The sequence below is a fragment of the Gobio gobio genome, assembly GCF_949357685.1.
Source record: "Gobio gobio genome assembly, chromosome: 9".
NCBI classification, from domain to species: domain Eukaryota; kingdom Metazoa; phylum Chordata; class Actinopteri; order Cypriniformes; family Gobionidae; genus Gobio; species Gobio gobio.
Window position 1 is genome coordinate 44,760,174 of NC_137115.1, and position 16,973 is coordinate 44,777,146.

The 16,973-nt window shown below is 38.2% G+C and overlaps 1 protein-coding gene across 1 annotated transcript; it reads right to left on the bottom strand.

The window, feature by feature from the left end:
- Nucleotides 1-774: 774 nt before the first annotated feature.
- Nucleotides 775-11,688, bottom strand: calb2a (calbindin 2a). The gene is made up of 11 exons (XM_079825105.1): nt 11,512-11,688; nt 8,656-8,732; nt 7,109-7,198; nt 6,766-6,846; nt 6,065-6,121; nt 5,016-5,093; nt 3,686-3,741; nt 3,567-3,606; nt 3,427-3,480; nt 1,485-1,556; nt 775-1,388 (listed from the first exon to the last, which is right to left on the bottom strand). The coding sequence occupies exons 1-11, from the start codon at nt 11,603-11,605 to the stop codon at nt 1,272-1,274; spliced, it is 816 nt and encodes a 271-aa protein (XP_079681231.1). The 5' UTR covers nt 11,606-11,688; the 3' UTR covers nt 775-1,271.
- Nucleotides 11,689-16,973: the final 5,285 nt, after the last annotated feature.

Consider the following 16,973-nt stretch of genomic DNA (forward strand, 5'->3'; position numbering starts at 1 on the left):
TCTTAAGAGTGTAAATTGCTTTGCTCCCTATGGAGGCCTCAATGAGCCTTCAGATTGCAACATACATAAATATCTTAATTTGTGTTCCGAAGATGAATGGAGCGTGAGGGTGAGTAATAAATTACATTATTTTCATTTTCTGGGTGAACTAACCCTTTTAGCACATGCTAAGAATTAAAAAAAAAAAATCCAAATGTCTCCAGAAATGTTTAAGAAAAATAATTAACAAATCCAATTAATTATCAGTAGCCTATTTGTTTTTATTTTAAACAGTCGTCTTCAGCTAAAGAAATGTGCCTTTTGCTAAATTGATAGGGCTAAAATAATATATAGAATGTTAAATAAAATATAGGTTGGATTTGTCAGATTAGATTTAGTTAAATAAATGTTCATCAGCGTACATTGGGGCAATGTTATCAGTCAATGCAAGCAGTGTAGAGAATCCCCATTTATAAATCCAAAACTGCATTTGAATGTATTATTCATGTTCTGATGATTAATTGATAGGAATTTCTACAAACTCTGCTATGTAAGAGGAAAGTCTAGCCGATAAATAATTGAATGTGGTTTAAATGCATCTGGACACAATTAGGAAATATATTTTTTACTAGAAATGTGATGTCTCCATCCAGCATGTCAAAGAGGAACTGACGGAATGGATGAGATGTTACGTGTGACAAAGGGCAAAAAAAAGTGAAGTGTGTTCTGTTTTGTAAAAGGAATATCCCTGCAACTCTCAAGCATCTGGATGAGCAAAAACAAAACATAAAACGTACAATTTATATCACATAACTTTTATTAATGCTCTCATTTACATCCTTAAACAGTATCAGCCAAAAAAAACACACCACAAACCCAAACATAATTGGGCAGGAATAAGATGAAATGAGGACAAAAACAAACTGAAGAGGAAACAAGAAGAAGAATTTAAAGCCAAGCACTCCAAATAAATGTCACATATCTAATCATTTTATACCATTAGTCTGCTACTCTTTCAGAAAGATTCTTATTTAAATATGTAGTTTAAAAATTGAGCAGAGGGCATCATAGTAGCTGCAGTTTGTAGGCAAAGGAAAGCAGTGGCGATCGGGTTGTGGGAAGGGAAAGGAAAGAAGGGGAGAGGACAGATTTTGTGCTTTTCTGTGCACACTCATTCAGAACTCATTTAAAGAGGGGGGCTTGGAGGGGGACGGGGGTGCCCGGCACATGCACACGGTTACAGTATTCAGGCAGCTGGAACAGAGCTGAGATGGAGGTCAGGAAGCCTCGATTCACACCATGGGCTCCCGGCAAAGGACAATCTCCAGCTCTGTGCGGTACAGTTTTCCCCCGTCTGACAGTGCCATGATGCTTTGCTTATAACCAGTCAGGCTCTTGGTGTCCACATCCTGAGGTTAAACACAAGCACAGTACAGTACAGTAAGATTGCTTTTGTTGTTTGTCACTGTGAAATGCTATATTAATTCTGAGCCTTCTCATCTCACCTTATTGTTCTTCTCATAGAGGTCCTTCAGGAGAGCATCCAGCTCCTGCTCGTCAATGTAGCCGTTTCCATCCTTGAAAGCAGAAAACAACACCCATGAAATTCACAATTTACAAAACTGTATTGATTCTTCTTTCCTAGATTTTAAAATTCCAGGAGACATAAAATAGCTTTGTGTGCGTAACACATTGAAATTTAACATGTTTGAGCTGTTTTAACTAAAAAGCAACTTGCATGAGTGTTTTGTCTCAAGATGCACATCGGTATTGTTTTTAAGGCATGTTTATAAAAGCTACTTAAATGTCCTATTAAACTAAGGCCTAATCCTGGCTTAATCTAAGCCCTGTCTGTGAAACCAGGTCTTAAAGTGCCTTTTTGATGGTAAAAAGCTTCAGTCCCCATGCATTTTTTAGCATGGAAAAGAGTGACCAGTAAAATGTCAGCTTTGGTGTCCAATACAAGGAAGTCATACAAGGGTAAGTAAATGATGACAGATCTTTTTACTTTTTGGTGAATTATCCTATTAGAGTCGGTTCATATGTGGTGTATGAACAGAACCATATTCATTTGTAAAATGTTTACTGGCTTTTGCTTGACTTAGACAGGCGTTTGGAAGAAATAGCATTTCTAACAGGGTTTGTTTCAATTCTTATTTTATGACTGTAAACTATAATAGTGCTTAGATGGCCTGGCATGTGCATCGCTCTCAATATTTTTCATAATAGAAAGACATTTTAACTGCTGGGTGGAGACTGAGAGAGACAAATTCGACATTAATTCTGCACTTACATGCTAACATTTGATACACATTGGGCCCTATTTTAATGATCTAAGCGCATGGTCTGAAGGGCATGGCGCAGGTGCACTTAGGACGTGTCTGAATCCACTTTTGCTAAAAACAGTCTGGCGCATGGTCCAAAAGGGTTGCACCTAGTCTCTTAGGTACACTTTGACTTTGAGTAGACTTTGAGTCATGGATGTGTTTTGGGCTTAACGTGCAATAAACCAATCAGAGTCTCAACTCCCATTCCCTTTAAAAGCCAGTTGCACTTGCACCATGGCAGATTGCTATTTACATGGCGAAATTTGCGAGTGGAAAGACTGGACGCTTCTCTAGAGTGGAATCCTTTTATTTTTAATATTTAAAAATGTTTGTGTGCTGCTGCACATCCCTGTGTGTGTGTGTGTGTGTGTAATAAGCAGAGTGTATGTGCGTTGTGCACCTGCCTATAGGCGCATATTACTAACGCGCCCTTTAAATAGCACAAAAAATACTGCGCTATTGACTTTAGACCAGGTTTTTGCTGGTCAATGGGGTCAACAATGGACACACCTAGTTTTCAAACAAGCACGCCCATGGGCGAACAGATGGGCACGAGTGCATTTGCTATTTAAACAATGGGGAGCTGGATGTGAAAATGATAACTGCGTCAGGCTAAAACTAGCAAAAACCACTTTGCGCCAGGTGTACGATTGCGCCCATTGTGTTCATGTGGATTACATTTCATGTATAATATTCATAGTATGGTGCTGTTGTCTAATGCTCTCTATTTGCTCACAGATTACACAGAACAAGGTTGACATCATCTTGCCTTCCTAATGATGAACTTGTAGTAGTACAGCATTAAATAGCAATTTTCATCTTGCAGCAATTTTCACTGGGATTTCTGTAATTACTTGTGGTTAGCACTTAAACTGTTGTAAATGTGCTTTTGATTTAGCATTTTAAATCACTTTACAAATAATGTTACCACCAAGCTGAAAGATGTGGGCAGAAAAAAACAGGTGCAGGTGCTTCTGCTCATTTTCCTGCACAGGTGAATGGGGACACTGTTTTGCATTCACGAAGGAGGGTAGGATCAGATTTCCAGTGCATACAAACCTACACAACATCATAAAGCCCTGCAAAAGACATTCAGCTGTTTTGCTGGATTATACCTCACCTTATCATAGTATGTAAAGATGGCGTTGAACTGCTCAGCAGTCAGCTTGACACCCTGATCGGCAATAAAAACAATGATTAGTAACTCAAAATATTAGATCTTAGGAAAGATAAAAACTTCATGTATGAATGTGCTCTCACCTGAAACTTCAACAAGAAATTCTCCTGAACCGGCAGAAGTCTTGACATGAACAGAAAAATTATTATTAGGTTGATGTGTCTTACAATGTGCATGTGAATTTTTTATTTTTATTTCTCACCTCGCCATTTCAGACAGACCCAGTTTCCCATCGCCATTTAGATCAAACATCTTGAGCTAAAAAGGAGAAAATGACACCGTTTAAATGTTTACACGGTAAGGAAATCATGCATAATGCATAAACTGCTAAGACTTTCTTTAAGTCTGTTCTGTTCATAAGTGTTTTTTCAGTCACATAAAAACGCAGATTGGTCTAATTGCTAGTTGTTGGTACTAGTTCATAAGACACAGTCTTAACATAATGACTAAGTTTATGCAACTGGCCTCTGAACTTGCTTCAAATGTCTTTATTAAATCAACACTTCATATGGCTGCACAACATTTCTTAACTTATTTTGTTTTTCACAGTGGGTAGAGGACAACTAAGGCTCTCAATTATCCAGCTGGCTTGCCTTGGAAAAATATAAGTTTGTGTCTCTGGCCTTAAGAAATGGACATATGTTAGCACAGCTGGAGTGCAGACACAACCCGTGGGGTCGGTGCATGTACAAGTCACTCAAGCATGGTGGCAAACGGCTCCAGGATTTTAAGGTAAAATAACACTTTAAAGTTTTATATTTGTGTTCGATGTTAAATGATTGTTATGGGGTAAAAGCTTGTTGTCATTAAAAAGTAAATGTCATTAAAGATAGGACATTAGGGGCCAGATTTACTAACAGCTTGCGCCAGTGCAAACCCTCTTAAAATACTACTGTCAGGAATTACTAAAGGCACAGTGAAAGATTAGCGCTGAAAAGGCGTAGACAGGGTTATTTTTGCGGCTGACCTTATTGCCTATGCATTTGTAGGAGTTTCCCGTTTAGATGCAAAATTTATGGGAGGAGAGTGTTTAAATGAATCACGCAAGGTCATTTACTAAGGTTTGCACTCGTCAATTTGCTAGTATTTGCGTCATTATTTACCACCCAAAAAAGGAAAGTCTTAAACCAGATGCTTGCGCTGCTCTTGGTACATTGCGTTGGTCATTATGCAAATGATCACTTTCCTGAAGCTCAAACAGTAGAGCATGGCGCTAGCAACGCCAAGGTCATGGGTTCGATTCACAGGGAACGCAAGAACTGACAAAAATTTAAAATGTGTACCTTGAATGCAATGTGAGTCGCTTTGAATAAAAGCGTCTTCCAAATGCATAAATGTAAATTTAAATGATCCAGCTGCGTCTGTGTTCTTTAATTTGCGCGTCATAAGTAGATCCTGCGCAGAACTTTCCACTCCCATCTGCGTTTTTTTGAGATTGCACTCTCGCGCTAATTTGCCCTGTTTAGTAAATGTGGCTCTAGGAGGTAGTCTATAAGATATTGACTAATGCCACCACAAAGACAACTACTCACTGTTGTTTGTGTGTATTCCTGCAATTTCTGGTCGTCGTAGTGTCTGTTTGCCTTTTTAAGCAGGTCAGAGAGGAAGCCCTGTTGAAAAAAGGATTCTGATGATTTTATATACATTCAAATAGTTGATTTAGAGTTTAAAAACTTGTTAAAAGGAAATGTAGCTTCTTATGCCAGGGTGTCAAATTATCCCATTTACTACAAAACGGTTCAATGAAGTTCAATATAGAAACCTTGACTCAATTTATGCTAAAAATGTTCTATAATTTAATGTTTAACAGGTACTAATAATCTGTTTGCGAGCATAAAATTAATTAGTGAACTAAAAGAAAATGAATTAATTAAAACTAAATCCATGGGTAACACTTTACAATAAGGTTTCATTCGTTAACATTAGTTAATGTATTAACTAATATGAACTAACCAAGAGCAATACAATGATATAATTTGTTACAAATTCAGTTGTTCATGGTTTGTTCATGTTAGTTCACGGTGCATTAACTAATGTTAACAAGATTTTAATAAAGTATTTGTAAATGTTGAAATTAACATTAACAAAGATAAATAAATGCCTTATAAGTGCATATCCTTATTAGTTCATGTTTACTAATGTAGTTAACTAATGAACCTTATTGTAAAGTGTTGCCAATCCATGATATGATAACCCCTAAAAGGTTCTATATAAGAAACACATGGCAGATCCCTTCTATATTATATATATATATACTGTATACCTTTATATTCTATAAAGGTTCTATATAGAAACTTTTCTTCTTAGAGTGTATTATCTTACAAAACCTCTCCTGTTTTGCGAAAGCCCTTAAGCCTGACATCTGCTACACTTTTTTTTTTGAGGTCATTGTCTCCTCAGTGATCATTGCTTCATTTGCTTCATTTACAAATGTAGTGATTTGTATACTCTCTTCGGGTGCCAGCCACCAAATCCAGGGCGATTTGCATAGTTTCCATCTGCCTCATCACATTAGTGGCTTTGGAAACTCTTTTCAGGATTGTTGTGAAGGCCACAGCAGGAAAAGTAATAGAAATCGTACCTTAAGTTCATTAGCCTCAATGAAACCGCTGCGGTCTGTGTCATATTTCCGCCAGGCCTACAGATACAGACAAACATACAAAGATACTGTGCCATCAGTACAGCTTATAATTATATTAGGTTTGACAAATCAGAGGAATAGGGGTGCACGTAAATGCCGAAGTGGAGAAATAATTGGCAAATAATTGTTACAGTACATTTATTAAAACGTCTTTATCTGCGTACCCTCCTTATTTTCAGTTCGAAGCAGCTATGCATTGTGAGAACAAGGAGCACGAAATGCCATTTAATGAATGTTTTAATCTAGCAGCTGGCCTTGTTTCCATCACAGGGTCTTATCAAAGATAGATGCCTCCCTCTACAGGTCTACGGAGAATTACAGCAGCACATCTATAATACATGCGTCTGAAAATAGAAGTTTGTACTTACTCATTCTATCCCTTTAAAAGGCTTGCCTACCACACTGGATGATTAAAAAGCTTCCCTTTCTCCTTAGTTCCATTCTCTCTTCAACTTGACATAATACATCATTGAGGCAGTCACTTTCTGATGATCAAACCGCTCAGTAGTATTTGGCTATGCATTGTAATGAATGGGTGAAGGGAAATATTTGTATGGTTCCCAAGAGGAAATGTGTGCTGTATATACACACACACCATTGACCATTGATCTATGAAATGAAAAAGTAGCATCATCACTTACTGCCATGAATTCAGTGCTGGATCCCACAAACTGTCTAAAGCAGAGAAGGAAGTTCTCTTCTGTGGGCAAGATCTGAGCCAGCTGATGGAAAGTATAGATGATTGGATTAGACACCCATACAACAAGGGAGTGCAAATAATTGAAAACCTCCATTTTTCCTATTTGAGACCGGCTCTTTTTGGACAGCTCTATTCATAAGCTACAGGTATGATTAAAGTGATGTGAGGCATTAGTTTCCTCTTCTCAGAAAGGATGATGGGATAATTGCAGTCTCTTAGGGTATACAGTATATTTACAAGCTTGTCAACAGAGTCACAGTGATGTAAGTGATGTGTTCCTCTACCTCTGACATCTCAATTCTCCCGTCTTTGTTCTGGTCGAATTTCTGCATGAACTCTGTCATCTTGTCTTTAAAGGCTGCATTTGAGGGGTCCTGTATGAAGAAGGCAACAAGATGAATCTTCTTCTCATTCGATGCTTATTGGAAAAGCTTTATTCATTTTGCGCTTCTTAGGTTAGGAAAAAGCTTGCACTTTATAAGTGGCGTTTTGTCCGCTGCCATATTCATTAGGCAGATAATAGAATTGCTAACTTTATGAGGCTCCCGTCGTTTTATTGTTGAACATACATGGATAAAGATAAAATCTCCTGTCCTCTCTTTTCTGAAAGCCATCTGCCTAGTCATCTGGGGTCTTTATACTGGATTTTTGATTTGCACGTGGTTCACTCTAAGAAAAGTCTGTAAAAATAGGGCCCAATGTACTGTAAGTACTTCATATTCATAATATGAATTTTCTGTATTGATAGTATTAAATATAGTGGGTTTTCCCCATATTTTACATTGTGCGTTACTCATATTTACGCCTTGCATTGTGTTTTCGGGTAAAAGGAAATGTCTGTTAAGTAAACGGAAAAGGTCTGAATAGAAAATGTTTTTTTGTTGTTTTTTTTGGTAAAAAAACGAATTCGATCTAAAGAGATAGAATTGCAAAAAAAAAGAACATTTCCATTATCTTCTATAAGTTTCAAACCTGCCCATTCTTTCAAATAGGTAGCCCCGCCCCCTAATCTTGCCATTGGTTGAATGAGAAATCTGTAATTATTTATTCATTTTAAAGAAATGAATCAACTGTCAACTGTTTTTGTCCATACAATGAAAGTCAATGAGGTCCAAAACAACATCGGATCCCATTAACTTTAATTGTATGGACAAAAAACAAAACAAAACATGGAGACATTTTTCAGAAATATATAAAAAGTTCTGTCATGAAACTCAAGATGGTGCAGGCTGATAGTCCTTGACTCAATCTTTCTCGATAGGGCGCAACTGATTCCTGCTGTATTAGCAGCCAATTAACTCTCTGCTCAACCTTCAAATACTTGGTCAGCATTTGCTTTAGCAGTTGCAGCACGCTTTTAGAAACCCTACACCTTCCCCAGCTCCACCTGTATAGATCTGCTATGGGTAATTCATGTATGCTAAATTGTACTGTGTATGTATTGGCAGTAGCAAGTCCCGTACTTGCTCTGCAGCAGCAGCAATAACCAACAACAGCAGCAGCGTAGCATATTCTGCCAAGACCAAACATATCAACATTGTCATAGCCATTACCATGCCAAACACTCTGAGAGGAACTTTATGTTCCACTGAATAAATACATTTGTCAATGAAACGAGGGTGAGTGAGTAAATGATGACAGAATATTAACTTTTTTTAAGTTGATGACGTGAATCTATCTCGCGGTTTCAAATTGAGCACAATGAATACAACAGGGCTGGTTTGGGTTTTCCAACGTTTACTCATTGCTCTGAGAATTACACAGTTTAGTTTGAGAGATCCAGTGCTTTATAATGAGATGTTAATGCTTATTAACTTGTCCTTATACTCACCACGCCAGCCCCTCTCCGTGCAGTGTCCAGCTGGCTAAAGAAGTTTTCAAGCTCCTTACCCTCAATGTAGCCATTCCCTGCAATATAAGGAAGTATGGTTTAGTACTTACTGAGATGTCTTCATCCATAATGATGTTTTATATGACTAGATAACTACTGTCTCTGATTGGAAATGCTAAGTAGTGAGATGGCCTAGATGGCTGCATTGAAGCTGGTTAACTCTAGATTGATTTGTTGGCTGGCACCCAATCCAAGTAACACAGTTCTTAATTAAAAACTTTTGATGGCTAGTCTCCCAGTTAAAGCTTTGAAGGCTCTCTCTTTTCCATTTTTTCCTCTAATTGGGGGCCTTACAGTATGAGCCTTTTAAAGCCATTTATTTGAAAAGACGAAAAGGAGATTCTTCTTGATGCTTCAGAGAATATTACAAATAAATGCAATATTAGGCCTACCATCTGGGTAATTTCCCATGCCAGGAAATTGGCCCTTATGCAAAGGAAATATGCGTATGTGTACGCGTTTGAAATGGGATTTTGTGTGTATGGCCCAATACATCACCAAAGTGATTGTAATTTATGTGAATTGAGAACTACAGTGGGTTCGTAAGTATTGTCTTATTATCACATCTTAGTCTGAACTTCTATTTTGATTAATTTGCCTGTGGATTATAGTGGCATTTCTAGACAGCTGGACACATGACTCAGGGGAAATATCTCTTTCTGTTATTTATAATAAATGTGAAGAACCATCACTGCATGGCTAAGAAAATACTATATGAGCTGTTTGTAAAAGACAGGCAGTCTTACTGGTGTGTCAGCAATTGATCCAACTATTGTGTTGAGAGAATGACCACTGAACACTGCATTGATTGTAGCCAAAGATCTATACAGAATAATGAATCTACTAAAATGTTGGGTGCAATACATAATTAATCGTTTATACATGCATTAATCCTTCTGAGTATGCTGGAATTGACTGCAATGTTGCCATCTGGTGTCGATATGATTGCTCTGACATTTTGCGAGACAATATAACCATTCATTTTCTTTACAATTAATTCAATTTTTGTTTACGCGTTGAACTCGTGGTCTTTGAAAATGTCAATGTGTACAGATTGTTGATTCAAACATGCTTATATATGCAATATATGGCCCAAGCATTAATTACACATTGGCCATTCATTTTTTCTACCAAATTATAATTCTATACCTGATAGCCCTGGTATGCTATTATCATAATTTTTCCGGCATGGCCAGCCATCTTGGATATAGAACTGATGTTTTGGAGTAGCCATTTTGGACTATGACGACAAAATGTGTTACTTGCTGAAGCTTAAATTCAATTGTATTGCAGTAGCTATGAACTTTACTGATAGTAAAATGGAAGGAATTCCCATCAAGACAATTGAATGAGTAGTAAAGCATCTTTAATGGAAAATAATTCCAGATGCTTCTCAGTATCTTCTAGAAGAGATTCTATGATAATGTGGATGACTGAGAATCTTCATTTAAAAAAATCAGATCAATTTCTCTCTTAAAACAATTTTGAGGCAGTTACATTTGTAATTGGTTACATTTTAACTTAACATATCACAATACGTCCCTCAGGAACTTGACAGATCGTGTACCTTGAAGCACTTAAATACTTTAAACAGGTTTTATGAAAACGTTGTTTTGACTTTCAACGAGGGACCTTTCATTTTTTCCTGTTTCCTATAAGAGGTAGACATATTAATGGTTAGATATTCAAGATTAACAAACTACGATCTTCACATAATAGTAGGTTATTTAGCCTATCAAATTTTCGGTATTTCATTTAGGCTATACAAATTAGGCGGGAAACGAACAGGAAAGAAACCCGAAACAAGTTGCCAACAAAGACAACATCTGCCCCACGGACACGATTGTGTTCCTAATACATAAATAATTTGTCAATGATATTTTCAGCTTTAGATATTGCAGGATGTACGAAAGCTGCTAACATCCGATGAGCTTCCTGTAAGTGATCTTCACAAGATGTCCTGGGTGATGAGGACCTTGAACACACACCCATCATCCCAACAATGCGCACTGACAGATGCCCAGGATGCGTAAAAAAACCCAAAGCAAAAACTTGGGAAAACCGTGTTGGAGAAAGTGAACTTGGGCTTTCTCAAACCAGCGCGCGCATGATACACAAAAACGATGATGGCCAGGTCACTATTTTGAAATACAGCCCCAATCGGTGAAACATTTGGCGTAAAAATGAATGTCACTAATGGGACACTACACACTATAGGCTATATATGGAGCCCCTTCTGGAGTAGCTGGAAACGCGATAGGCTTACTCACTAATAAATGTATTAATCAAACCAAGTCGTAGCCTATAGGTTTTCATTGACTTTGTCCATGGCTTATTATTAGATCATAACAGTAGTAGGCAAGCTACTCCCGATTTGTGCCAAGAAGAGGCAGTGCACTAAAAATGCTGAATAATTATCAAGCAACACCAAAAAAATGACGAACATGGATACAATCTATAAATAGGACGTGTTTCTATATACTTTTTTTCAGAAATTACATTTTCAGGCATTTTTTTTAATTTCCTAAATTAGTTTCAAGCCATTGTCTACAATTTAATGTATACATTAGCCCACGGATTAGAATGACATTAGGTCACACATGTTGTTTATTAAGTTTCGCACGTAAAAACAGCCAAATTCTTTAGTTTTCACACTTACACTTTGATATATTGAACCCTACAAGTGTTTATTGTTAGCGTCAAACTTTTTTTCTGCCTTTTTAATGAGAACATTTCACTTGAGACATTCTTTTTCAGAATCAGAATCCGTGGAATAAACAGCGCATCTGGACTCACCGTCTGCATCAAAATGTTTCCAGATATCCAGGAACTGGGATGCGGTCAGCTCTGCCAAGTGAAGGTAGGGAGGTTGCTGTCCTTTGTTTGCCATGTTTTCGTATATCTGTCCTACTGTCCACAAGAAAATCCCGGGCGAACTTTTACTCAATCAGAGTCCAATTCGCACTGTAACTCCCTCAGTGCTTTGCAGGGGTTTTTAAATGCGCCGAGTGCTTGCAGTCCCTTGGCGTTCATGAGGGTGGCGCAGTAGTTCCAGTATCACTGTCTCGTGGCTCAGCACTGGGAATGGGAAAGCAGCTGGAGATGCTCAGCTCCACTAGCTGGACCAGAGTCACTGCATGTAGGCTATTAGACGTTCTGCTCTGCTAACGTAATGTAGGCCTATATTGTGGCTGATATATTATGGAATGACTACAGATGAGGCAGGGACACCTTAGCAAAAAAAGTTCCCCAGCTGATTTTAATACAAACATAAGCCCTCTCTCTCTCTCTGTGTGTGTGTGTGTGTGTGTGTGTGTGTGTGTGTGTGGGCATGTTTTTGTGAAATATCAGGACACAAATGTGTATAATGACATGGGTATGACATAGGTATTACAAAAAGAGGGTGAAATATGAGGACGTTACCCATGTCATCACTTTTCAAAATGCTTATAAATCATACAGAACAAGTTTTTTTTCACAGAAAGTGAACTGCACAGTCTCCTGTGATGGGTAGGTTTAGGGGCAGGGGCAGTGTAAGGGGATAGAAAATTTGGTTTGTACGGTATAAAAACCATTACGCCTATGGAATGTCCTCACATTTCACAAAAACAAACGTGTGTGTGTGTGTGTGTGTGTGTGTGTGTGTGTGTGTGTGTGTGTGTGTGTGTGTGTGTTTATGTTTCCCATTGTGTTCAATGTAGTTTCCCATTGTGTTCTATACAAATGCAGGCAAAACTTTGCCATCATCTGTAGTGTCTTCTCCCCTTATAGCGTCTCTCTCTGTATAAATAATTACATATGCATTTATTTATTTTTCACAGTTATTCTCCACTAGCAAAAAAAATCAAGCTTTGTGTGTCAAAAGAGCAACGCACACACTGAAAGCCGCTTTGGAGCAGCGTATAGGAGTGGAACAGAGGCTTCCCCACTCAAACATTCTGTAATCCTCCAGCTGCCTGCTCACTTATGAGAGAAACCCCTCAACGAGCAAACCTGAAGTCAGAAAACACCAACTCCCATAGTAGTCAGTGGAGTGATTAAAAAACATTCCATGCTGTTTTACTACATTATTCTAAATATATGCTCCTTGACAGTATAATGTGTGTAGCTAGTACAGCATAGTTGTAGGCTATGTATTAATGGAAATGCATTAAACACATGGGCCTGGTTTCACAGACAGGGCTTTTGGGTAGACATTTAAGTAGCTTCTATAAACGTGCCTTAGAAAAAACAAATTCTGGTGTGCATCTTGAGACAAAACAATAGCACTGACCTATTTTAGGATATGTCAGGGCAAGTTGCTTTCAGTTAAAACAGCTCAAAAATGACATGCATTTTAGTCTGAGACTAGGCCCAAGCCTTGTCTGTGAAACCGGGGGTAAGTCAGTAGAACTAGTCAGAAGTGTTTGTGAATGTGTGTCCTCTTAGAGGTGCTTGCAATCACAGAGAGTGGTAAAAGACATCCGTCCCTGCGGAGTCCACAGCATAATTATCCCACCGCAGTCATGCATGCATATTGCTGCCTGCACCATAGGAACAGGGATCGTAGCATTGGGAAAAGTAATGCTCACTTACCACAGGGATCCCGGGAACCAGCAGTAATTACTGCACCCTCACTGCCAAATATGTGTAAGCACCCAGCCCATGCGGCACTCCAAAAGCTCTAATGCCAGTTACAATCGTTTGATAGAAATGGCTCAACTAGGGCCAGATTAATTAAAAATCCACACACTTAATTACATTTTGCACATCCCACAGAGAGTCGGTGGCTTATGAGGACCCTCTTTGCGGTCAGAGCGTCTGAACACTAATCTTGATTATTTGCATAAACAGAGACTCAAGTTAATTCAGTATTGAGTAAGGTCGAAGGTGATGACTGATATGTCTGCCTGAGAGTTTCCTGACCTTCTCCACCATAATAGAGCTTTTACGGTGTAAATCTGGATCAACAAACAGCTGGTCTTTGCAACTTGCATTTACTGACTATTGAATATCGATTTAGGATCAAGTCAGCTGTTTGAAAAGAATAACATAAAAGGTTTAACATGAAACAAAACAGGTTTCTACAGCATTTAGTACTGAATGGAGAATGTCTTTTCAATTCCTGGATTTTAATTGAATTTGAATTGCAAAACACTGTAATTTCTAACTAGAAAGCAAAGTTTGGCTTATCAAAGTCTTTTTGAAAGTTTAGTTTTAAAGTTGGATGGATGGATTAGTACACAAATAATTGTGTATATTTCTATAAATACTTAATATTAGATTTCCAGAGTACATCATAAAGCATTTTAAACAAAAACAAAAAAAGCCTTTAGATTTAAAGATAAAAGCATTGGAATCCAATGCAAAATTATCAAATTTATTACATGATACAGTTGCAAGAAAAAGTATGCAGAATCTGTGAAAATGTGAATAATTTTAACTGGATCATACAAAATGCATGTTATTTTTTTATTTAGTACTGTCCTGAATAAGATATTTTACATAAAAATGTTTTACATATAGTTCACAAGACAAAAAAATAGCTGAATTTATTAAAATGAACCATTGATTCTCAGTGCTGTGTGTCGTTCCCTGGATGATCCACGGCTGTTTTTTTGTTTTGTGATGCTTGTTCTTGAGTCCCTTGTTTGTCCTGAGCAGTTAAACTGCCCAATGTTCAGAACAATCCTCCAGGTCCTGCACATTCTTTTCCAGCATCTTTCCCCAGCAGTGACTGTATGACTTTGAGATCCATCTTTTTACACTGAGGACAATTGAGTGACTCAAACACAACTATTAAAAAAAGGTTCAAACATTCACTGATGCTCCAGAAGGAAACACGAGGCATTAAGAGCCGGGGGTGAAAACTTGTGAACAGGAGGATGATGTCCAAATTTTTCTTATTTTGTTTAAATATTACTTAAATTTTTTTCATTTAGTAATGCCCTTCGGAAGCAACAGAAGATACTTACATGTTTCCTGGAAGACAAAAAAAGTACAATTTACCTTGATTTTCAAATTCAATAAGTTTTCACCCCCGGCTCTTAATGCATCGTGTTTCCTTCGGGAGCATCAGTGAATGTTTGAACCTTTTTTAATAGTTGTGTTTGAGTCCCTCAATTGTCCTCAGTGTGAAAAGATGGATCTCAAAGTCATACAGTCACTGCTGGAGAGGGTTCAAATATGAAAAAGAGGCTGGAAAACTGAAGAATGTGCAGGACCTGGAGGATTTTTCTGAAGAACATTGGGCAGTTTAACTGCTCAGGACAAACAAGGGACTCATGAACAACCATCACAAAACAAAAACAAAAACAGCCGTGGATCATCCAGGGAACGACACACAGCACTGAGAATCAATGGTTCATAAACTTTTGAACGGGGTCATTTTAATAAATTCAGCAATTTTTTTGTCTTTTTTCTATTTTTTTATGTCCAAATATCTTATTCAGGACAGTACTAAATAAAAAATAACATGCATTTTCTATGATCTCTCTTATTTAGTTAAAATTATTCACATTTTCACAGATTCTGCAAGCGGATAAAGCATAGATGGATGGATTAATTATTAATAAAAAAATTAATTGTGGATATTTCTATAAATACTTAATATTAGATTTCCAGAGTGTCATAAAGCATTAAAAAAGGAAGCTTTTAGATTTAAAGACAAAAGCATTGAAATCCAATGCAAAATTATCAAAATTTTTACATGACATACGGACAAATTACCAAAATAAAACTCTTAGCAGTCCGCTCATTCAGAGTTTCAGTCTTGCAGTGTTTTGCTAGCTACTAGCCTTATCAAGAGCAGAAGAGCTTTCACTCCCTTTCAAGGTTGCTGTGCTTCGTTTCTCCCCTGTGAATGCTTAGCTGTTGATGTGAAGTGAAATATGAGACTCTCTCCAGTAAGGGCAGTGTCTCAAACTGGATTGTCATTCGCTGTACTTCATGTAAGGAGAGACAAATGTGACTTCCGTTGTGTACTGACTTTATATGTCTTAAGCTGTAGGTCTAGGTCATAAGGGGAGATTCATTTAATCCGTAGTTCACTGAATGTGCAAAAAAGAAATCCGTATTAGACATACAAACATGTATTAGATCAAAAATAGAAGACATACCCATTTCATTACTGCTTGCAAACTTTCATCCTGTTTACAGCTTGGGGTTTGAGGGGTTTGATTGAAGATGTTATCAATCTATACCTTTGCTCTGTCTAGACGGTCCTGCCATGAGACGGATTGTTTTGGTGTGATCCTGAGGAATAAACTGTTTCCATTTGTCATTGACTAGAGGAAGCACGTAATTCACAAGCTTCTTTTAAACAAGGCTGATCCAGCAACATCGACATTCCTGCTGAATGTTTGTAACAGAACTTTTTGTAAAGGCTGTCTTTACGAGCTCCAGTAGCATGCAGACATTTATATGGACAAACCCAACCATTGGGTTACATTTTTTTATTACATTTTTAATCCAAAAGTTGGGTTTGTCCATATTTAACTAAAATTTGGGTTAAAACTAAGTGTATATACACCGGTCAGGCATAACATTAACACTGATTATCTCTTCATCACGGCACCTCTTAGTGGGTGGGATACATTAGGCAGCAAGTGAACATTTTGTCCTCAAAGTTGAAAATATTGTTAGAAGCGGGAAAAATGGGCAAGCGTATTGAGCGAGTTTGACCAAATTGTGATGGCTAGACGACTGGGTCAGAGCATCTCCAAAACTGCAGCTCTTGTGGGGTGTTCCCGGTCTGCAGTGGTAAGGAACAGTGGTGAACCGGCAACAGGGTCAAGGCTCATTGAGACCCGTCAGGGTGCCCATGCTGACCCCTGTCCACCGCCAAAAGCGCCAACAGTGGGCATGTGAGCATCAGAACTGGACCGCGGTGCAATGGAAGAAGGTGGCCTGGTCTGATGAGTCACATTTTCTTTTACATCACGTGGATGGCCGGGGGCGTGTGCGTCACTTACCTGGGGAACACATGGCTCCAGGATGCACTATGGGAAGAAGGCAAGCCGGCGGAGGCAGTGTCATGCTTTGGGCAATGTTCTGCTGGGAAACCTTGGGTCCTGCCATCCATGTGGATGTTACTCTGACACGTACCACCTACCTAAGCATTGTTGCAGACCATGTACACCCTTTCAGCAGGATAATGCGCCCTGTCATAAAGCAAAAATGGTTCAGGAATGGTTTGAGGAGCACAACAACGAGTTTGAGGCGCTGACTTGGCCTCCAAATTCCCCAGATCTCCAATCGAGCATCTGTGGGATGTACTG

Excerpts from the sequence above, each read along its gene's own strand:
- calb2a (XM_079825105.1), bottom strand. The coding sequence starts at position 11,605 with ATGGCAAACAAAGGACAGCAACCTCCCTACCTTCACTTGGCAGAGCTG. Across the intron at positions 5,094-6,064 it reads TTGAGGCTAATGAACTTAAG|GGCTTCCTCTCTGACCTGCT; the intron begins GTACGATTTCTA and ends TTTTTTCAACAG. Across the intron at positions 3,607-3,685 it reads GGTCTGTCTGAAATGGCGAG|ACTTCTGCCGGTTCAGGAGA; the intron begins GTGAGAAATAAA and ends GTTCATGTCAAG.